The sequence below is a fragment of the Mauremys mutica genome, chromosome 4 (assembly GCF_020497125.1).
Source record: "Mauremys mutica isolate MM-2020 ecotype Southern chromosome 4, ASM2049712v1, whole genome shotgun sequence".
NCBI classification, from domain to species: Eukaryota; Metazoa; Chordata; order Testudines; family Geoemydidae; genus Mauremys; species Mauremys mutica.
The window spans coordinates 64,589,309-64,612,447 of NC_059075.1; the positions used below are offsets into that span (position 1 = coordinate 64,589,309).

General features: G+C 42.0%; 2 protein-coding genes across 13 annotated transcripts in view; one reads left to right on the forward strand and one right to left on the reverse strand.

The window, feature by feature from the left end:
- NUMB (NUMB endocytic adaptor protein) overlaps positions 1-17,692 on the forward strand; it is a 121,721-nt gene extending 104,029 nt beyond the window's left edge. For 7 of the 9 annotated variants that reach the window (XM_045013458.1, XM_045013461.1, XM_045013459.1 and 4 more), the window contains 7 exons: positions 2,579-2,653; positions 3,446-3,586; positions 5,270-5,471; positions 7,861-8,163; positions 10,871-11,020; positions 11,930-12,082; positions 15,753-17,692. In XM_045013458.1, the coding sequence (XP_044869393.1) occupies positions 2,579-2,653; positions 3,446-3,586; positions 5,270-5,471; positions 7,861-8,163; positions 10,871-11,020; positions 11,930-12,082; positions 15,753-16,453 (1,725 nt within the window). In that variant the 3' untranslated portion in view covers positions 16,454-17,692. The remainder of the gene's footprint in view (positions 1-2,578; positions 2,654-3,445; positions 3,587-5,269; positions 5,472-7,860; positions 8,164-10,870; positions 11,021-11,929; positions 12,083-15,752) is intronic. The other 2 variants (XM_045013465.1, XM_045013466.1) reach the window with 1 other exon arrangement.
- Positions 17,693-20,968: 3,276 nt separating this feature from the next.
- Positions 20,969-23,139, reverse strand: part of PAPLN (papilin, proteoglycan like sulfated glycoprotein) — a 78,514-nt gene continuing 76,343 nt past the window's right edge. For all 4 annotated transcript variants that reach the window (XM_045013475.1, XM_045013474.1, XM_045013472.1 and 1 more), the window contains one exon: positions 20,969-21,867. In XM_045013475.1, coding sequence (XP_044869410.1) covers positions 21,707-21,867 — 161 coding nt within the window. In that variant the 3' untranslated portion in view covers positions 20,969-21,706. The remainder of the gene's footprint in view (positions 21,868-23,139) is intronic.

Here is a 23,139-nt window from a genome sequence, read left to right on the forward strand (position 1 = left end):
TTCTGTCATGATGGAGTCAATACTTCATGCATTGTATGTCTTGGCAGTCCCAAATATTGCTACCACAGTAAGTGCCATATGTACAGATACCCATATCTCCATTCTGACCATCGGCACAATCCTCTCACTTTGCTCCACTGATTATGGGAGTTGTTCTTTGCACTTTGTGCCTTGTCAGGCTGTCAGCATTCCCTTCACACAGTTTAGTATCTTGAACCAAGCTGGGATGGGTAGGCTAAGGATTCAGCAGATGGAAGAGCTGTAGAAATTCCACACATCTAAGGGGACAGAAAAGGAAAATGTCACTTGCTGAATTTTGGAGGATCTGGGACTGTGCAAAAAGGATAACTAAAGCTTTCCCATTTAATTTAGAGACTATCAAGAATCTCCAGTGAAAATGAGAGTTCCTTGCGGAAGTCTTCTAATAATCGGGCTTCATTATTTACCTAATTCTTGACCAGGTGATAGAATAAGAGTGCAAGGACTTTTCAACTCAGTATAAAAAATAGCAAAACAAACATCTTGTGCTATGAGACTGCAGGCTGTCTCTCTACATTTGGAATACAGACTGCAAGGACTATAGTAAGAATTCTGAGAATTTGTTTTTGAAGCAAGTCTTAAAGGTGGGCTCTGGTAGGAAAGTTTCAGTCCTTGATTTAGGAGGTGACAGTCCTATGCTGGCAAGCTTGGGTTTGCACTGTGCAAGAAGTGGCATACATATTCTCATCTTCCAGTCTCTTCCTTCTGAGAAATCCATGGTAGAGTTTATGGCTTAATTAAACTGGGATTTGGCGATATGTGAGTAAAGGATGAGGATGTACTTTGCTTGGGATCAATGCTTGCTTCTAGAAGCACGTGGCTGAGTTTGTTTTCTAAAAACAGTTGTAACAAGTTTTGCCTCTTTAGTAGTTCTTGAAAAGACCCTTCCTTGAAGCTTTACTCTCCTGGAATGAGGTTGTATTTACTATTTGGAGAAAGTTATGTTTTCCTTATTCTTCCCACCCAGCTTCATCACAGACCTTGATTTTTATATTTGCTGAAACAAAGATATTGATTAACATTATGGATGGTTTAAAAGAAACTGGTACCTGTTCTAAAACAAGTCAAAGGAGACACATCTAGATTTGTGAAGAATTTTGAAGTTATGGAAATTGTTGATTGAGAGCTGGGAGCACAGGCCCAAAGAGTGTGGCTATCCCATATTTACTGCCTTCTAAAACAAAATTTTAGAAATCACTATTTATATATTGCAATATTTCCTGTTTGTTCACCCTGGCTGATAACCTACATTCTAAAACTGTGCCCCTTTCCATAGCTTTCCTCCCTAAAGTCCTCCTTTAAATGAATCTTCCTTACAATTCAGTTCCAGGTACCATTATCAGTGTTTATCTTAATGTGCTGGTCTTCCCCGTATCTCACTGATTCAGAAATCAGGGATGGTCAGTTGCAGTTACAACAAACTGCAAAGTCCTCTCTCCCACCCCTTCATCTTTCCTCTGATGATGTAACCACTGTGATACCAGTGAAGGCTTACCACTTCAGCACACAATAAAATATCCTATCCATATACTGTAATTCTAAAATCAGTATTGCATAAGTGGAACATTCATTGGCTTTAAATTGGGATGAATCATGGACTTCAGCAGTGCTCCAGTCCTTTGTGTATGAGGATAAGTAACTCATGGAAATGAGTGAAGTAGCCATAGAGAAACCATTTTAAAAACCGCAGTTCTTACACAAGAAAGCCACCAGAGATCACTCACTCATCCACACTGTGGCCTTTTCAAGTTCTTCCTCTCAGCTTCACATTTCTGTTGTTCTCCACTCACAGCAGGTAGAAGCTCCCACAGTCAAATTTTGGATGCTTGCCAAAGTGCTCCATAACAAATATTAACCTTTTCATCTTGTAACACATTGCTCTCTAGACATATTACACATTTTAATAAAGGTATATCCTACTTGCCTTGTGTCACTGCACGTTTAGTGCATAGCTAATAGCTGAAAAACATATTTAGTGTTAATGCTAAGTGCAAGTATTATGCATTAAAGGTGCATAGCACTAATAACATTTTGCAGGTGATTCTAATACTATGATTTAAGGTGATGCCATGATTCTGCCACACGATTATTGGGGCAGAGGGCTAGGGTGGTGGAAAGAGCAGGTAAGAATTCTTACATTGTTTAAACTTGTGCTATATGAGCTACCTGTGGTGTAACTCCTTATGCATTCGTGTTATCTGACTTTTTAATTATCTTGGTTGACCTTTTAAAATGGGTGAACAATTCAATCTTGAATTCTTTGCCTATAAATGAATGTATTAACCTGTCTTTAACTTCACCTGTTCTATTCCTTTCCCTGCCCCTGTCCCCCCTCATTTGCATTGTGTTTCTGAAAGACTGGCTTTGGCTTGGTTCTCTGAATGTTTTGCAGTTTGATTTGAGTATCTGGCTTTGGGCATCTCTACTGAACTTGGACTTCATCTGCACTTACTATTGTGGTTCTTGGAAAGCGGAAGTGGGTGTACAATCTGATAACATTGCTGTAATACTGTGTTTTTCTCTTTTCTTCCCTTGAAAGACTGGAAAGAAGGCAGTTAAGGCAGTCCTGTGGGTTTCGGCAGATGGACTCAGAGTTGTAGATGAGAAAACTAAGGTGAGACTTTGATTTTACATTGTATCAAAATGCCTCTAATCTTTGGTTTCAGAGTAGCAGCTGTGTTAGTCTGTATCTGCAAAAAGAACAGGAGTACTTGTGGCACCTTAGAGACTAACAAATTTATTTCAGCATAAGCTTTCGTGGGCTACTGAAGAAGTGAGCTGTAGCCCACGAAAGCTTATGCTGAAATAAATTTGTTAGTCTCTAAGGTGCCACAAGTACTCCTCCTCTAATCTTTGGTAGCCTATTCTTTTTTGGACAAGTACAGGTCTCTGAAAGAGAGGCCTATATGCACACGACCAGTTTAATTATTCATTACTTAGTGAAAATAAACTGAAATTTTCAGTGAACCATTTGAAATGCATATTTTTATTGTCTTATTCTGCAGTGTCCTGTGCTCATCTGACTAAACATAGCAGTTAATGTGAGCCTGGAATCCTGTTTTTGTTTCATCTGCCAGGAAAGCACATTTGCCTAATCCTTTCTATCCACATAGTACATGCAGAGTTCTCCTGACCCTGATGCCCATTATGTACTAATAGAGATACATGAGAGATTAATGCATAAAGAAATTTATATCTATCAATCCAGATTACAGTGCATCTGAAGTTCCAGATCATTGTATTTTATGAGCAAGCCCAAAAATGCAGCAAGGGAGTTAAATAAAACGTACAGTAAGGAGAATCATGTCTCTCTGAGATTTAGGTAGGTAATGTGGAAAATGACTTGGTTTTTTTAAGTAAGCACCTCTTTACACTCTTGTTTTTTTTGCGGGGGGGTTTCCTTTAGGATCTTATAGTTGATCAGACAATAGAGAAGGTTTCTTTCTGTGCTCCGGACCGAAATTTTGACAGGGCATTCTCTTATATCTGCCGAGATGGCACTACCCGGCGCTGGATATGCCACTGCTTCATGGCTGTGAAGGACACAGTAAGTTGAGTGTGATAGTGTCTGAATTTAGCTTCTGCTGTGGCTAGAAGCAGGAAGAGCTGCACCCTGCAGATATTTGAAATCTATATGTAATAAAATTGAAATTTACCTAGACAATATGCTCCAAAGGGTTTTTACCCTAAACCAAAGTATTGTACAACTATTTGAATGGTTGCAACTCTAATTCTGTGTTTGAATTGTTTGCTCCCCGATTTGTGGTAGCCTAGTCATCTTATGGAGAGAGATGGTACCCAGCACGGTGTATAAATGGAAGGCAGTCAGAACAGAACTACACATTTAAAAATAAAGACAGAAGATACTTGTGTATGAAAATGTATACAGCTGAAAACTGAAATAGAAATGACAGTCTCGGAGGTAAAAAATCTATGGAGGGTAATTAAATATAGACCTGGTGATAGTGTTTTGAGCAGGGCCACCTGGGGGGAGGGGGCAAGTGGGGCAATTTGCCCTGGGCCCCGCAGGAACCCTGCGAGCCCTGGCCCGGCGGCGGTCCGGGTCTTTGGTGGCATTTCGGCGGAGGGGGGCCCTTCAGTGCTGCCAAAGACGTGGAGCGACTGAAGGGCCCCCTCCGCTGAAATGCCACCGAAGACCCGGACCACCACCAGGTGAGTACAAGCGCCGCAGCTGCCCCGCTTTGCCCCAGGCCTTCTGAATCCTCTGGGTGGCCCCTGGTTTTGAGGCCTCTTGTGTACAAACACACATAGAAGGCAAAGACATTCTAATCCTCAGAATTAAAATTAAACTGCATAAATTGTGATCACCTTTTAGCTTTTAAATATTAAAAGGAGACTGGGAAGCTGGTCACTTCTGTCACTACTTATAGGACAGTAAGTTTTTTTTTTTTTCTTTTTGTTTTTGTTTTGTGTTTTGAATTCCAGACATCAGCAGTAATATTGGAGTTATCTTTTAGAAGGCTTGAAAGCTTCTTATACAATAATAAAATCACTTTGTGTGCCTACACCCAGGCCAGCCAAGGTCAAACTAGGCTGAGTCATGAAGATTCTTCGCATTTAACTGCTGTTGTGATGAACCTCCCTTCCTGGCCTCTCCTTTTCTAAATAGGGGGATCAGATGTGGGAAAGCTCCCTTTTGTATCACAGTAGCCTTGTTCTTTGTTTAGTAAAGCTGGGGTCATTATGGAACCATTGTAAATCTTAATCTTGAGAATATTACGGACAGCCATTTTTCAAAAAGTCTGCCTCTAAGTACTAGTTTAGGCCTGCAATCAGGGTCATTACAAGAATAAGTACTCAAGATTTGTGAGTCAGAGCCCTCTGAAAAATGTCTACCTCTGTAACAGTGGCAACCTTTCGGTCCTGAGTGCTTGCTACTCCAAAAAATGGCTTTACAGAGTTCCTCTGAGCACAGTTGAACCCAAAGGCAAATTATTCCACTAGTATCTTAGTAGCAGTTGAACTAAACAGCATATCTGGAAACTTCTTACACTGGGCTTTTCCAGCAATGTTTGTGTAGTAACAGAAGTGAATCTTTGTACACAAAGGGTTAATTTAAACCCATGCAGTTTGACTAGGCCTAGCAGTTATCTGAGGCTCCTTAATAAAGGTGCCTTCCCCAAGAAGAATCTACTCACCGAGTAATACATAAAACACGCGTCTGTCTGTTTGTGCCAGTTCTTATATGATGCAATGTCTTCTTGTGCAGGGGGAACGATTGAGTCATGCTGTGGGCTGTGCGTTTGCAGCATGCCTGGAGCGAAAGCAGAAACGAGAGAAGGAGTGTGGAGTGACTGCCACCTTTGATGCCAGCAGAACCACATTCACAAGAGAGGGATCATTCAGAGTCACTACAGCTACTGAACAAGCAGAAAGAGAGGAAATAATGAGACAGATACAGGATGCTAAAGGTAAAGGACTGCAAGTTGTGTGATTTTTGCTTACCAAGGACAATCTGTACAAGTGTGACTCATAGTCTATGCAGAGAATAAAGGATTAACTTCCTCACAAAATCCTACAGTTCTGGGCAAAACAAAGCTAATCACATGGTGCAGCACGCTTGTCATTCGCTGAACATTTAATGTCAGCGTAAAGATATGAAATATGATCCCAGCTGCCTTCACTTCCCTACATGCCCCCTAGAAAATCAGAAAGCACTGATCCATGTGAGAATGCAACTAGAAAAAGCTTCTACTTTGTGTTTGTTTTTTAGAAGGTAGGTTAAAAGGTGTCTTGTAGAGGGAAGATGGTAGGTCCCAGGATAAAGGGATTTACAATAAAAATGGTCCAGGAACTTTTAAAAAGCTTTTTAAAAAAAAAAAAAATCAGTAAGGATAAAATCAAAAATGGCTGGATTTTATAAGAGTTTTAAACTCTGGCTTTACACCAAAAATATATATATGACACTGTCCAGTTTACTGGAAAACTGATGGCTTTATACCCAAAGAGAAAATATTGGAGATGTAAAGCAACTGACTCAAAGGATACCATTTGTCACTTTTCCTTCATTAGTCTGATGAATAAGTGATAATGGGGTTATACAGAGTTGCACAGTCAGAATGAGGGATCTGAAGTAAGGGTGTTAGTTTCTTGAATGTTTTAGGGTTTCTGTAAAGGTGGCTCCATCTTCAGACGCCAATTTTTTTGTCAAATAAATAAACTATTAAATGAGTTGAGGCCTTCTGTATTTTGTAGTAGCCTAGTAATATTACAAAAAGTAGTATTCTCCATAGGTTATTTGACAATTCAGTAGATTATCTCTAACTCCCATAACAAGTTTCATACTTCAACTCTGATCTTGCTAAACCATAATCTTGATATATCTTGTAGTCTTCATCAGCCACCCATTATTCCCAATACATTAATTTTAAAACTTACTAAATGAAGCTTTAACTCAGAAGTCAATGTAACTCCAGGGAATGAATCATAGAAAATACCGTCTCTAAGGTGTGAAATCTTTCTCAAGGAAGACTTAATGAAGTTTTTTCAGTTGAGTGAGCAGCATCCTGAGTAGTTGTGGCTAATAGGAATTGAAGTGGGTGGGACAGCCCAGTACGTTTTCTTTTAATACCCTTTATTTTCTTTCCAAAAACCTGCTTTCCTTTTTAATAAAACTGTTGGATATACTTAACCTTTAAGAGTTTATTCTAATAGTTTTATAGCCATCTATCCCACTGAGCTGTATATTGATTCTCCAGAGTAATGTTTGCCTTTCAGATCTCTATTTGTTCTGTTGATGTCTCTTGGAAGAAATTCACTTTAAGAGATGCTTGGAAAGCACCAGCACTCTACAGTTGGGAGGGTTCTGTGCACATTGGTTTCTCTACTTAAATAGTGATTAATTCTCCTAAAAATGAATGACTTATTCCACAGCTAGAGAGGTGCATTTTTATACCATATCCCATCCATTATGAGTTGTAGCACATCTAGTATTTTAGTAAAAGGTGCCTCCTAGGCAGGAATTGTTATTGTAGTGATATAGTATTATCAATCTGATATGTGGACATTAGTTTGTAAGTGCATTCACTCGTGACCTAATCTGGGCTTAAACCTCTACATGTCCAAAACTAAGCTTGGTCCACTGCATCGCCGGGAAGTAGGCTTCAAGTGACATAGCAAAGATGCTTAATTTTTAGTTCTTTCTTTGAGCAGCTTTTGGTGTAAATGTAACTAGTGACTGGCAGCTGCTCTGTCTGAAAAGGTAAATACAACTGAAGAATCTGCCTCTTCATCATGTTCTGAGATAAACCAGAGACTTGCTTTCTGGGACATGTAAACTTTTTAGTGATTTAATTGAATAGAAGTAACACTAACAATTCTGTCCCTGTGCTGTTCACCTCACAATTTTGCACGAATTTACAAAATAGGTATGGGGCTGTATTTTTTATCTCATAAGGTTTTGTGTTTGGTTGGGGTTTTTTTGAGCCACAAGTAAAACTGAATTGCTGTTGGTTTAGGAACACCTGACATACCACCACCTAAGAAGGAATATACATTTTACACAGCGCCTGCATGGTCTTACTTAGTGTTAGATACAAGTGTTTACAAACAGTTGCCAATGGTGAAACGAACAGCTGTAGAGAACTGATTTTTCTGTTGTAATATTAACACTTTGATCAACAAAGACAGAGGTCAGACTAGATGATCATAATGGTCCCTTCTGACCTTAAAGTCTATGAGTCTGAGTTTTAACTATAATTACAGCAAGTTTATCCTCTGAAAACACCAATACTTCTGACCCAGGAAAAGTGTTTAGCAGTGCTTCACTTTCCTAAACTTATGTCCTGTTTCTTTTCACAGCTGAAACAGAAGTGAAAACAACAGCAGCTCCCAGTGCTACGCCCAGTAATACTGCCCCATCTCCTGGCTCCCCACCCTCTCCCACTGCTGACCTCACTGCCTCTCTAGATAAAGAGATGAACCATCCCCATGCTATCCCACGAAGGCATGCCCCTATAGAGCAACTTGCCAGGCAAGGCTCTTTCCGAGGTTTCCCTGCCCTCAGCCAAAAGATGTCCCCCTTTAAACGCCAGCTGTCATTGCGAATAAATGAGCTGCCTTCAACAGTGCAAAGAAAGACCGACTTCCCCATGAAGAACTCAGGTAAAAGCAAGAGTGTTCTACCACAGTGGTTCTCAATTAGGGGCCACAAGCAGGTTTCAGGTGGTCCGCCAAGCAAGGCCAGCATTTGTCTCGCTGAGGCTCAGGGCAGAAAGCCGAAGTCCCACTGCATGGGGCTGAAGCCCAGAGCCCTAAGCCCCATCACCTGGTGCTGAAGCTGAAGCCTGAGCATTGTCGCTTCGCAGGGGGGCCCTGCAGCATGGGGCCCCAGGCAGTTGCCCTGCTTGCTACCCCTTAATGCCAGCCCTGGCTTTTATATGCACAAAAACAGTGGTTGTGACACAGGTGGCCCGTGGAGTTTTTATAGCATGTTGGGGGGCCTCAGAAAGAGAGGTTGAGAACCCCTATACCGTAACATTGTCCTTTGCAAGTGCAGAAGGCAAAAGCTTCCTTTCCCTGCATGCCTCTTACCTCCTGGTTTTAACCATGCAGTTAACTTTCTAAGTGCTATTGAATGTACCAGCTCCTTCTTTCCACTTCACTTCAGATGGCCTGCTGCTAACAAAAGTGTCACACCTCAGAAGAACTATGTTGACAGGGAAGGGATTAGGGTTTCATATGTAAATCATCACAAGGTAAACTGACTTGTTCTTGGTGTTTGAGACTTCCAAGAAAAGCTCAGGAAGAGGTGTTGGTGAATTAGTAAATGGCACTCTTCCCTCTGTCATTAAACCAAAGCTGAGTGTGATGGTAGGGGGCTCTGTACTCATAATGGCTTTTGAGATGTAAAACACTAAAGTCTTGACCACTTGTGATCGTTAAAGATCCTGTGACCTTTTTCACAAGTGTTATCCTAGAGGTCCCTGTCAAATTCTGCCTCCCTAAATTCTTCTTCAGAACAGTTAAATGAGCTGCTTTTGCCTCCCCCAACTAAAACAACTTTGTTTAGTATTAAGTGGTGCAAAGTGGCTGTATTTCAGTAGAGTGTGGTGCCATGTCTAGAAAACTTCGAAGCTTTCACACTAAATCATCCCAATACAAATGTAAGTAGTGACGATTATGCAATACACACACACACACACACACACACACACACACACACACACACACACACACACTAAGTAGGATATCATGCTGCATGGCTTATATTCTTATAGCCCCATTTTAAAAATCTGAAACCTTAAAGTTATGGAAAAAAATACTGCATAACAGCAAAAATAACAGGCAGTATTTACATGTCTTCATTCGTTCTTAATCTTTTCATCTTTAAGCTCTGATGTTAAAACAGAAGTTGCCAACTAGTTTCACATCTGTTTAACATCTGGTAATGAACAACTTAGTACTAGCTAAATACATTCATGTTAAGAATTTATTCTGTTACTGTCCCATTTTTGCATTTGTCCTTTCCATTCAATATCCAGTTAAATGGGTTCTGTGGGAGGTGTCCCGATAAAGTACTCTCTTGAGTAAGCATGTCCCATTTAAGTGGCGTACACTCCATTCGCTTTTGCCCAGTCTTCCTGAATTGTTCATGTCACTTGTAATCTCTGCGCTCCTGTTCTTTTGCTTCCATGTACTGCTGAACGGTGTGGGGCTGATATCCAGAGGCATTTTTGGAGAGCAATACAAGTTGGAATATCTGGAAAATCTGACATTTCAGCACCATTTGCCAAAAATACCTCTCACTTTTTCCACACACGTACTGACACGGGGAAATGTGATCAAGTCTAGTTATGGAATAGACATATAAAAGCTTAACTGTCATGGTTTTATTAAAGAAATATACACAAATTTAAGCTGACGGAGTAGTAAGGATGTGGCACAATCAAAGTGAGTTCCCATTGTACATCAAATGGGCCCATAACAAATGATGATACTGAATTATACCACATGAGCTGCAATGCCTCGGCAGTTTGAGAAAGTGTCAACCTCACTTTGTGTTTCCTGGCTTTTAACTGTCACAGCTGTAACCCTATACAAGTAAGGAATTGTCAGCGGTGTTCCTTACAACTTCACTTTCAGAAAAGCCCGTCCCACAAAATACCTTTTAGAGGGCAAAGTATTTGATCGTTTCCTGAATGGCAACTACACCTACTGCTACATCTTATTAGCCCCTGTGAGCTGCTGTCCTGCAGTTTGAAGCATATCATTTGAATAGTAACATCCATTTTACATCTTGAATCAGATGCCTTGTGAGCCATTGATATGTTGCATAAGACAATATAATGTACAACTGTCTTATGTCTGTAACAAGGCTGTGTAAGAACTTGTTTTCTGAACTTCCTGAGAACAAAACCTGATACAATTACATGTTAAAAACGGATGGCCTGTCCTATCAACCAGGAGATAGGCTGTGAGAAACTCACTTCAAAACTGGAAACCAAATACTTAGGGTGACCAGATGTCCCGATTTTTGGGTCTTTTTCTTACATAGGCCCCTATTACCGCCCCCCCCCCCCCGTCCCGATTTTTCACATTTGCTGTCTGGTCACCCTACAAATACTCCACTTTCTCTCAAGGATAAAACTCCCCAAATATGCTGGATATGGCTTTGTATTTCTACTGCCAAGTCTTCACCATGGATTGAGAGGGTGGTAAACCCAATCTACATATAAGGCTATCCAAGTCAACAGAAGGAATAGCTTGTGAGATAAGGAACTTGGGCACATGTTTAACTGCTTTAATATTTACTTCATCTTTTCTGTATCCCTTAACTTTCCATGAGTAATGATCTGTGTTTAATTTTCAGTCCCTGAGATGGAAGGGGAAGTGGACAGCATTAGCTCCCTGTGCTCCCAGATTACTAATGCTTTCAGCACACCGTCAGAGGACCCCTTCTCCTCTGCTCCTATGACAAAACCAATCACAGTAGTTGCACCACAGTCTCCTGCCTTTCAAGGTTTGTAACTTTTAAGCTTGCATGGACATGCTGGATGATGCTTGTATTTATGTAATGTTGCTTTCCAGTAGCATGCCATCACTGTAATGTCTTAGATTTCCTCTTGCACAACCATTATATCATCTGCTCTTTGAAGACACATTTTGCTTTATTCATCTCATGTGCATATAGCTGTTTCCTCTGTTTTGTTTTTAATCTCCAAAAAAAGATTCATACACCATCACCAAATTGTATTATGTCCAGGGCTTGGAGGGAGAGAGGGACAATGGCTACCTTACTATTCTGGCTACTGAATTGCAGAGTGGTTTTAAATGTGGTGCCAGTGTATGCAGAGGGCCCCTCAAACTGGAGATCACAAATGAAGCATGCATAAGACACCAAATCATCAATTTGTTCTAAAACATGGAGACATTTTAACATGAGGTGTGATGAGTGGGAGTTATATAATTTACTGATTTTTAGTATATATGAAATCATGTGAATGGAATCGAGTATTATTATGGGAGAACTTCATTTTTTTTAAAGCACAGAGAAAACAAAATCAGTTGCATTTGAGTGTTCTGTTGACTTTCATTCTGATTCTCTCTGCATACCTGCTTTTATTTCAGCCAGTTTGAAACAGCTTTATTAATAAAACTAGTTTCTTATTTACTGATAGGATTTTAGAAAATCCACAGTCCAACTTTGTAGCTAACAGTTGATTTGGTACAATTAAAATAACTGGCTTTATAAACTTTGAATGGGCTGTAAATTAGTCACCATTCCACGCTGAGCTAATTTACACAAGCTTTTGTCATGTGTGTTTGTAAAAGTGGTGTATGTTTGGCAGGAATGACAAGGCCCTTTCCTCCAATCACCTGCACGCCTTGCATGAATTAACTGCAATGATGTTGTCTGCTCCCATTTTAGTTAATGGCACTGCCTCTGCCTTCTGTGTGCTTGCTGTTAAACCATCCCAAGCTGCTGTAGCACCCACAGCTATGCCAGTTCGTGAAACCAATCCTTGGGCTCATGCCCCTGCTGCTCCTGCTGCTAATACTGGAGCTGCAGCCACATTCTCTGGTAAGATTGGGTATAGGTCCTCTGAGTTGTTTTGAGAACTTAGGTTCAAAAGTATGATTGAGCCCCTGGGACACCTACAGATTTGTCTCATTGAAGGAGTGGAAGGGACAGTGACAATAGCTGGAAGTAGAAGGTTTTTTCCCAAGTGGTAGAGGGAAGCCATGAACTGGACGGTTATGGGATTATAGGTTGTACTGTGAGTTTTGTCTTAGCACCTGATGATTTTCTTACGTTGCCAAAAAGGCAAGTCATGGAAATCTAGAGCAAAGAAAATTCTGCGTTTGTTTCTATACCTAAAATACCCTTTTTATTGGCGTTAATAAGGGGAGTTTTTATCTGGTGCTGTACAGTGTTTAGTGCTCATGATCTGACCCTTTTGGAAACTAAAGCTGCTCCTGAGCAGTTGATCTGGCCCTTGAGGTAGCCATGGCCTTGTATACATGGGAAAGGTTTGTTGGTATAAGCTGTGGTGTGAATTTAAACTAATATAGTTATACCAGTATAACTATCCCACATGTGGGCACTCCTGTTCCAGTGACTTTTTGATACAGCTTACGTTGCTTGGGAATGGGTTTAAGCTAAATGAAAAAGCCATCTTTATATCAGAGTAAATGTGTCTACATGGGATTGGAGGGTTGTTTTACCTGTAGAACTTTCCTAGTAGACAGGCCCTAAACTCCTGCTCTGATAGCTTCCCAGGCAGCCAAGGGTTTAATTTTGCCACTCAAATGTTTTCAACTGTTTAGCATCACATCCAACAATAACCACAGATCCTTGAATCCAGGCCCTACACACCAACGGAGCTCACGTGTAATGACAGCAATAGACGCTTGATCTGTGGATACCGTGTCTCCACTTATTTTGGCCAAAGTCAGAGAGCTCTGTCTCTGCCTGATTTTAGGGATTAGACAGTTAATAGTTCATTGTTCAGAGATTCTCTTCTATTTCAGCAAAACACTAAGCAGCATTTGAACTATAGTACTGCCTCCTTGCCTTTCTGGTTCCCCTTTCCTTCATGGTTGGAAAGTTGGCATGGGGAGAGGAAGAAGGGGATGAGGGGAACTTGAGAAGGGAAGAAAGGAAGAACATGGGAGGAGGGAGAAATGACATGGAATCTAAACTGTGTTGAGAAATGAGTTAAAAGTTGAACTGCCAGGGAAAATAAACTGAAATCTTGAGAATTGAACATTTCAGAAAAATTAGACAGAGGTTAACAGACTGAATTATGTGGGAAAAGAGTAAGGGAAGAGTGGAGATGAAGGAAGGGAGAGAGAGAAGAACAAAACAAGGGTGTCATAGTAAGTACAGTTTAACTATTTTATTGAATGTTGCAAATTGTTAAATACACATCCCAAAGGCTTGAGTGTATATACGCAATACAAAGAGTGTGTATCTTGTCTACTATTTTAAAAATACATGTGCAATCCCACATTTAGGTAATGGAAAATGAGTACCTTAGGAGACGCTCTAAAGTGTTCCTAGTCCCATCAGATCCAACCTCCTGTAAAAATCCTAAAATCCATCAGGGCAAGGAGATTCCCCTCCCCCCGAGAACCCTCCCCTAAATAATGCAATTTGTTACAAGTTCAGTCTTAGTCACTGGGGGACAGAGCATTTTGTTGCTAGGTCCCAGATTCTAATCTGGCCTCAGTTTATAATGCTAAAGTTTTATTGACATCTAAAAACCTTGTGCAATTGGTGGTTGGTCTGAGTGGCCAGGATTTCTAGTAGGCAGGTTATCTGCACCCTTGTGGGTTGTAAATAGAAAGACCAAGGCTTGAATTGGCTATGCGACAGACTTACCATCTTTATCCAACTGGAATGGTTCCTCCCAGCCCAGGGCTAATAGGCAGTCAAGAGAACTCGTATAGTTGCCCGTTATCTACATGTTCTGTTGATGAATAGGGCTTTAGTCCCCAAGGCTTCCAGTCTAGCACTATTCACAATTGCTTAAATAGTTTTGGAAAATGAGGGACAAGATAAAGAATAGGAAAGAGATTTTGTGATCCTGCTAATTTAAGTAAAAAAAAAAAACCCCAAAAATACTGTTGCTACCACCATAGCAGCTACAGCTTGAATTCTAAGGCCTTGTCTACACTACAAAGTTTTGTCAGCAAAAGCTGCCTTTTGCTGACAAAACAGGAGCGGCGTACACACTGCAGAGCTACTTTTGGCAGCAAAACGCTGCTGTTTTGCTGACAAAACAAAACCACCTTGACAAGAGGCACAGGGCTTTTTGTGGCAAAGTTAAAGTGACAAAGCATCAGTGTAGACACTGTTGTTTGTTTTGTCGACATAACTGGCCTCCATCAGTATCCTACAATGCCTGCCATGACCGCGTTGCTCATTGTTTTGAACTCTGCTGCCCTGCAGGCATGCGCCCTCCTCCCCACCCCCTATTTCAAAGGGGAAGTATCTGACAGCTGAGCATGTTGCTCCGTTTAGGGAACAAAGAGGAAATCATTGGGATGCTCCTATTCTGTCCTACACTAGGAACACAGGTGCAGGCAGACTGCTGCTGGGGGTGGGGAGGGAGGGAGGGACTGCTGTGCTGCTTTGACATTCCTCAGCACAGAGAGCTCACAGAGTTAGATGCCACTCCTGGCAGCCAAGGAGGCTGTGGGAGAACTCGGTGGGAATCATAGAACCATAGGCAGAATGGGCTACTTCAGAAGAGACTGCTGTGCTGAGCAAAGTCGGGGGCAGATGTGGGGGGGTGTCCCCCTCCCCCTGCCTCAGGATAGGTCTGTCAGCCATTCTCCTCTCCCCTCCCCTCCACCCACACACTTCAGTTGAAAAGTGGCTGGCAATCTAGAAGGATGCCTCTGGAATGATGGGATTGAGAAACCTGCATCATGTGATGCTGTACCTGCCCTGTGAGGCATTGCAAATCCTTCCCAACACACCCTGCGGCCAGTTGCACAGTGGGATAGCTACCCATAGTGCACTTCTCTCTGTGTCAATGCAAGAGCTGCTAGTGTGGATGCACTCAGCCAACCCAAGGAACTAGTGTGGACATGCAACAGAGGTTTTAATTAAAGCAGCATAACCTTTGCTGACAAAACTTTGTAGTGTAGACAAGGTCTAAGAGTCCACCAGGCCTGACTACCATGTTCAAAAGCTATTCGGCTCCAAACAGGAAAGTCTTAAATTGCCATTTCCTATACCAAAGTAGGAGCAAGTAGTAAGGGAAGGTAGTGCTACATTTTCTTGCTTGCCTCTGACCTTCCTTCTCTCCCCCCTGTTGGATAACCAACATCAGAGCTCTACTGTAAAAGGCTGCTTTGGTGCTGCCAGTGTCCCCTCCTGAATGGAGGTGATGGGAGTGCTAGTGGCAAATTTATTAGATAAAGTCTCTTCTGGAACAAGAGAATTCTTCTCCTCCCCACTCCCACCACCCCCAAGCCTTTCAGTTTCCCCAGGGCCTACTTTCCAGTTTCTGAAGAGGTCAGTTTCCACTTGAGTTAAACATAGTAGAGCAACATGCGTGGCGAGTTAGGTACAAAAATGTGTTTGCAGAGATTGCAGCATCCTCACAAGCTGTGGGGGTTGAGAGCCTGGGGCTGCTTTTGAGTACACATCTTTGGAACCCTTTGACTAGCTTTGATAAGGAGATGAACGTAGCTGGCAAACTGATGTTTTCATGACTTCACCATGTTTTCCTTTCCAGGTACTGAATGGAGCACCTCCTCAGGTGCGGCTTCACCAAGTCTCTTCCAGATGACTCACAGACGCACTCCCTCAGAGGCAGACCGCTGGTTGGAAGAGGTATCAAAGACTGTCAGAGCCCAGCAGCCACCACCAGCGGCCCCACAGCCGCTAGTACAGCCTCCCCTTGCAGCTTCCAAGCCAGCAACACCTTTTCCAGTGAACACCTTTGTTGCACCTCAGCCAGTGCCAGTTGGTGTGGTACCGCCAATGCAGCCAGCATTTATGCCTGCTCAGCCGTATACTGTAGCAAACGGAATGACCTTTTCTGCTCCCAGTGTGCCTGTGGTTGGAATCACTCCTTCTCAGATGGTAGCCAATGTTTTTGGAACGGCAAGTCACACTTCAGCATCCCATCCCCATCAGTCACCTAGTCTTGTCAAACAGCAGACATTCCCCCAGTATGAAACCAACAATGCTACTGCCAGCCCCTTCTTCAAATCTCCTGCTCAGCACAATGGCTCCGCAGCTTTCAATGGAGTTGACAGTGGCAAGTGGGCCACTGAGGACAAGCAGTTACAGCCTCCCGCATCTGCCCACCAGGTAGATCCATTTGAAGCACAGTGGGCAGCACTAGAAAGCAAGTCGAAGCAGCGCACTAACCCATCTCCAACTAACCCCTTCTCAAGTGATTTACAGAAGACGTTTGAGATTGAACTTTAAACAGTCCTGTGGCTTGGGTGTATTGTGTGCTAGGATGGAGGGAGCAGAGGACTATTTCTAATCAGTACATTTTGATAAACCCAAAAGGTCCCTACAAATGAAGAGGGAGCAGTCATGGGGAGGAGAAACCTATGATGAACCCGTTATGCAGTTATTAAAAAGGAATCATGGAAACACCCCTTTCTGCACTCCCCCGCCCCTTGGAAAGCTAAATGGCAGAGGAAGTGTAACAGATCAGAGGTGGGGATTGGGCCCTGAAGCCCATTTGCTCGAACATCAAGAGATCTTGTATGATGAAAATCAAATGATCTACCTTTGTCTTTAGGATCTTTCTACTTTTCTGTGAATTGTGAACGTTCCCCTGGAGGAAAGAGGAAGCAAAGTTTTCTAAGGTGGGGAAAGGAGTTGTCGGATGTACTAGGAGAGGGTGGAGTTGTCAACTTCCCAGCAAAAGCTGTTTGTGGAAAAAGTTGAGCTTCCATTTTGAGTAACAGAGCGAATATTATATATATAAAGAATAAAATAAAGCCAAAATCTTTATTTTTATGCATTTAGAATATTTTAAATAGTTCTGGCTATTAAAAGCTGTATGAGTTGTAAGTAATCTTGCCAAAGGTAAAAAGGGGTGGGATGTAAGAAATTGTACATAAGATTGATTTATCACTGATTCTTATTGTAAGTAATATGGGGGGGAGGGAGGAGATGGGTCCCTAGCTTGTTCTTGTATCAGTTCATTTGTAAGTGGCATATTGCAACAACAATCATGAGTCATGACCAATAAAGTCACTATATAGTAGTTTTAAATAAAAAAAAATAAAGAACAGTATTGCCATGGTTTGAAAACCATGGGGAAATTCTATTGTCTTTTTTAATGGAATCAAACTAAATATTATATAATATGTATATTTTCTTTCATGTATTGCTGCAGTTTCCTTGTCTTAATCCTATCAATTTTAACACTACTGTGATTTACTGTAACCATATCTACAATCTGGGGCTACCCAGGAACCCATTTTGTGTTTTTTCAATAGATTTGTTTTTCAACTTTTGTTTTTGTGAAACCTTGTGATTAGGGCTGCAGCAGTTCCAAGTTCTGCCTCTGGTGACTTGTGAAATCCATCTCGTTTTAACTTTACTTTTAAACTTTGGCCTTACAAGCAAAAGTAAGTTATATATTTGTACTGATGATGATGATGATTTATAATCTGCTTTAACAGAAATAAATGTTGGTGGTAGAAACGGTTGCATTTTGCAAAGTTTCCCTTGTTTTCATACCCTTTCTCCCTCTGCACACTTTCTTTGTAGCCTATGCACTCAGTTCATACCCTTACTTGCCTGATAGGCTTAGAAGCCAAACAAAATATTGATTCTTTCAACAGCTAAATTTCTTTTCTCATATTTACTACATACTATTAAAAGTGGTTACCTAGAGCTCTTGGACCTGATTTTTAAATGTGCTGGGCACCCAAGGTTCTCATTTACATCATGTGAAGTTTTGAGTATTCTGAAAATCAGACTCGTAGTATTTTTCACTGCCTGGTGAGATCCTTGATTTGCATCACTGTTTGACATATCAGAGTAAATGTCTTGGGCGCTTATTTGCTTCCATGGTGTGGACTCAGCAGTGATGACACCCTTCTGTTCCATGGCAGTTATGTCCAAAGCTATTAGTCTTGCTGTGTCATTAACAGAATCGTTAAGAGAAAAACCACCTTCTCTTCTCTTTCCCAATGTAAAGACATGAAGATCCTGGCAGCCCTTGGAGAAGCCAATCAATTGCTGCTCTTACTAGTCTCCATTTTTTTCTGAAAGCAGCAAAGAATCCTGTGGCACCTTATAGACTAACAGACATTTTGCAGCATGAGCTTTCGTGGGTGAATACCCACTTCTTCGGATGCAAGCAGGATTCTTTGCTGCTTCTACAAAACCAGACTAACACGGCTACCCCTCTGATACTTGACACCATGCAAGGCACTGCATTTTTTTCTGAGGTTCTTTATATTCCACAAATATGTAAGCTGCTGCCTGTGCTATTAAGGTGAGTGGTGATGCAGTAAGGGAGTTAGTGAATGTGAATAGCCTCTCTGCACAGGGAAAGCTAAGTACAACCGTGGCTCTTATTTCCCTTTCTAAAAACTCCATCATTCTGCTGAATCCAATAATTTGTATCTTGAATGATGAGAGGTTTAGTCTCAAACACTAAGGCTAGGTAAAGGGAACTTGTGCTTTTATTTTTCCACTGAAATAAATTGGTACTTTCTGTGACTGCTACAACCCGATGTGTCCCTGAGGTAAGACCCACCCTAGCTCTAGGCCATGTTCCTCAAGACTTGGCTTTTCTCTTAAAACAAAACAAAACAAAAATTAGCACTTGCTAAGTCTGTTTATTGTGTTATTTTAAAGTTGCATGGCTAAGCACTCAAGTCAGGCAATGCTGAGTTTAAGATTGGACGTGCAACATTAACTCTGGCCTTTGCATTGTCTAATACCATGAGCATTACCATTCCTCAAACAGTGACCCAGCTTTTTCTGCAACATCAAATACAAATGCTATCATACATGTAACTTTTCATTCCTCTTGTAGATATCCACAATCAAGGGGAATACAACATTCAGATTTGTCTGATACAGCTACACCTACCATTTGATGTCAGTCCAAGCAGAATATGATCTTCCTACAGTCCACTAACATTCTTCCCTGAACAGTGAACATATTTTACTTTTTGGGGCTGTCTCTAGAAATTATGAAGTAAACAGCCTGCTAATTTGGTTACTATACAATTAAAGCTTCAGCAAAATCTTGTACTTCTCAAATAGAGAATAAAATGGGTAGGGGAAAGGACATCTTCATTCATTTTGTAAGGTGGTTGTATGTCTTTTTAAAACTGTGTGAAGTAACAGGTGTATTTAGGAATCCATTTGAAAAGAGCCAGAGTATAAAACTGTACTTGACAAATCAAATCTGGACAGCTGCTTCCAAATATCTATACTGAAATTGACCACCGTCCATCTTTATACAGTGAAGAGATAGTATGATCAACGTAACGTAACTGACTCCACTTCATCAAAACTAGATGCAGTGACATCAGCTGCTTTAACCAGCAAAAAGGCCTTTACTTCAAGTGGAACTTATCCTGTGTTGCAGGAGCTGCCCACTTACAGGAGTGCTACAACATTGTATAACTTAACCAAAGGTTGACTCTTGCTAATGTGTTTTAAACACTATACTATAGAAATCGTTACACTGGTAAATTATCCTCAACTCAGTCTGTGGGAAATGTGGTGATCACTCAGTTTCAGATCAAGTTCCATCACTATAACTGTGTTTCATTCACTTTTCTTTATATGTTTGCTTCAGGGCGTTGCAATGGTAAATCAGAAGGGGCAGGACTAGCCTCTAGTGCTATTCTCCTGCTGCTGCTCTGTAGAGCACATGCACAGCCAGCAAAGAGGAATCTGAATATTGAGAGCTTTAGGAATTGAATTTCACTAATTTATATTTCTCCGCATGCTTTCTTGTTGACTGCAAACCAGCAAAGTGCTTTACAGACTTGAGTGAATTAAAGTGCTGAGCACTCCTGTGTGGCAGGTGGTATCCCTAGTTCACTAATGGAGAAACTGAGGCAGAGAAGAGTTGGGATTTGCCTAATGTTAGAGAACAAGGCTAGGAAGAGAATGCAGACTTCTTTGCTCCTGTATAAGGCAGCATTGAAGGTCCTGTTGCAGGGTACTTTTGCTTAGTACCCTGCATGGGAGGAGATAGATACACTACAGTAAAATATTGCTCAATCTTGTTAAAGAGTAGAAGAGAGAGACTTTCCTAGCAAATTATGGATTATTAGGTTAATTGACTAGTTTAGACCTCAGCATGTACCCAGCATGCATTCACCACAACCCATATTGACAATTGAACTGACCAAAATCCAGTTTTATGCTAATAAAATGGTCTCAGCAGCACAGAGTATGGACAGTTGGATGGGAGGGAACAGCAGTGCCTCAGGGCCCAGCATAGAATCAAAAAGGAAATACCAAAGGTTGAGTAACTGTGTGTAGGTTGGGCCTCTACACATGCTGGAATATACTGTGTCGTGGTGTAGCTGACCAGCTCACTCAAGTTACAGCAGGCACATTGGGACAAGGAGAGGGTGCTATATAAGCCAGTAACTCTCTAGAGGAAGCTTTAAACCTAATACACTAACATAGGAGGCAATAATTCTGTTTTGGGATGTTACCCTGTCTTGGCTTGAGCAAGGCACCTCAGTTTTCTTTCACAGTCCTGTGTATGCAGTTGATGGTGGCACCCTTTGTTGGTCACAGAATGATGAATGCTTCTGTCTTATTTACACTGTATGTAGAATTCCTTACCTGTAGTACCACACTTCCTCCACAGCTCCAAGAGGGTGGAGTCCTAAAGGACATGTAGTCTCTTGGCAGTTAAGCAAGGACAGAGCTCTAAAGCACTGGTGAGTCAGTTGGCAGAAAGTCATCTTAGCACCATGCTGGGGCTTAGTGCAGTGGTGTTAATTATAAAAACCAGGACCCTGCTTTTCTAAGTGCAGGGATGGTTAAAGCGCAGGGCCTTGGCCCACCTGAAATGCCCCTGTTGCTGTGAGCAGTTAAGTAATATCTGTTTCTTCCCAAAACTGGCCATGTTTCAGTGGAGGCTGAAATGACCTGTGCCTAGAGTTCTGTTTGTAAAGTGTGTTAGGGTGGAAAGAAATAGCCTTAGAGAAACATTGGAGGCTGTCATGGGATTGGAACACCATGTTTACATGTAATATGTTCTGGCCCCTTCAGTGCGCACCACACTGTCTATGCAGCCTCATGGTTCAGGGCATTAGCTGGATGGTGGTTGTCTTTCTCCAAGTGGCTCACAGATTTTGTTTTTAGGAAAGCTTTCTCTTGCTTGCATGAAGTGTGTCTCCCTCTCTTTCACAGTGCCTGTCACTTTAGAGAAGCCTAACAGGATTCTTTGGTTCTTAGCATTTCTTCTGTGAATGAAGGTAGGTGCTGTTACAGCAAAGCATGTGTGTAAAAACAAGGGGATGTGATGTGTTTGGGACAGTGGAGCATCTGCTGCGTCTGAACAATTACACTGAGTAGCATTCATATATTGGCAAAACAGCCCACCTGAGTTATGATCAGACCGAGGCGCCTAGATTGCGTTTTGGGAGTAAAAAGGACAAAGTCCCTGTTCCTGTCCAGTAATCGTCCTAGGCGGCCTTCTCTTGGGAGCTGGGCTAGAGCTGATTCTCATCCCTGGTGGCGAGAAGGGTTGGCCTGGGGTTGGTACTGAGAACAGCTGGCACAGCAGAAGCTGGAGTAATACTCATTAGTGCAGAGCTGGGCTTGCAAGATCAGATCACAGTTGGCAAGGTGTGGCTGGTCAACACACTCGCTGGTCAGGTCCACAGCTGCAGCAAAACAAATGGCAGGAGGAGAATGACAGGTTAAATGGGGGAGGAGCATCAGTGCTTGTTTAGTGCCTCACATTAGTAGCATAATTTCTGACAAACACATTTATGTTTCTAAAAGCATAATTAGGTCCCAGAAGATAAACTGAGCTTTGGCTAGAGTCAGGATTTAATTTGTCTTTAAACACCATAAGCACTTAAAGAGCATGTTCCTGCCTTCCCCATGCTGACACTGTAAGCAAGTCTTTGCTACCTTTCAAAACTGTTCAGTTTGGTATCTAACTTAGGATCTCTAGAGCCCAAGTAGGTGGCCTGGTTTGATGAGCACCTACAGCTCCACAAGAAGCACAGGGAGTTGTGGGTAATCAGCACCTCCTGAAAATCAGGTGTGTCTTTTATAGGTGCCTGAATATGGATTTAGGAGCCAACTTCTGGTTGCCCAAGTTGAACATTGTGGCATTAATGATTTAAGCCTCCCAGCTCCCTCCTGAAATTAATCATCCTTGTTTCACGGCTGGGGGAACTGATGCTCAGGTCTGATGTGAGTTCAGCAGCAAACTGGTGGCAGAGTTTGGAACAGAACATACAGTCCTGCTACTCCCCTTGTGAGCAGTTAGGGGAGAGAGAGGTGGGTGATGGGCCAGCACAGAACCCTGATCGGAGGGCTGCAAAGGCAAGTGAACAAATAGCTTTTTCTAAACTATGAAAGAGACTGATTAGAAAAGTAAAACAGGCCTAGAAGTGGAACAATAATGTATTAGGGTATGGCTACACTTACGGTTTGCAGCGCTGGTAGTTTGCAGCGCTGGTCATCCAGCTGTGTAGGAGCAGCGCTGGTGTGTGGCCACACTCACAGCTACCAGCGCTGGTGTGTGGCCACATTTGCAGTATTAGCAGCGCTGTTGGGAGTGCTGCATTATGGGCAGCTATCCCAGCATTCAAGTGCAACAACGTGCTTTTCTAAAGAGGGGGGTGGAGGGTGGTGTACTGTGACAGGGAGCGGGGAAGATAGAGTGGATTTTTGGAGCCAACACTGTTGTGTGTTAGCTTCCTGGATTGGAAAAATCACAAAATGTTCATGAGCCCTTAGTCTTAACTCTTAATTGCATACAGCCTGCCTCCAACACGGACTCCCCCCCGCTGTTTCACTCACTCCCTGTGGTGTTTGCTGTGATCAGTGTTTGTTTTAGATTAGCAGTTCAACGGAGCTCCGATAGGTTCTGTTTCATTCACTCTCCCTGCCTCTCATTTGATTGTTTACAGCCAGGTACA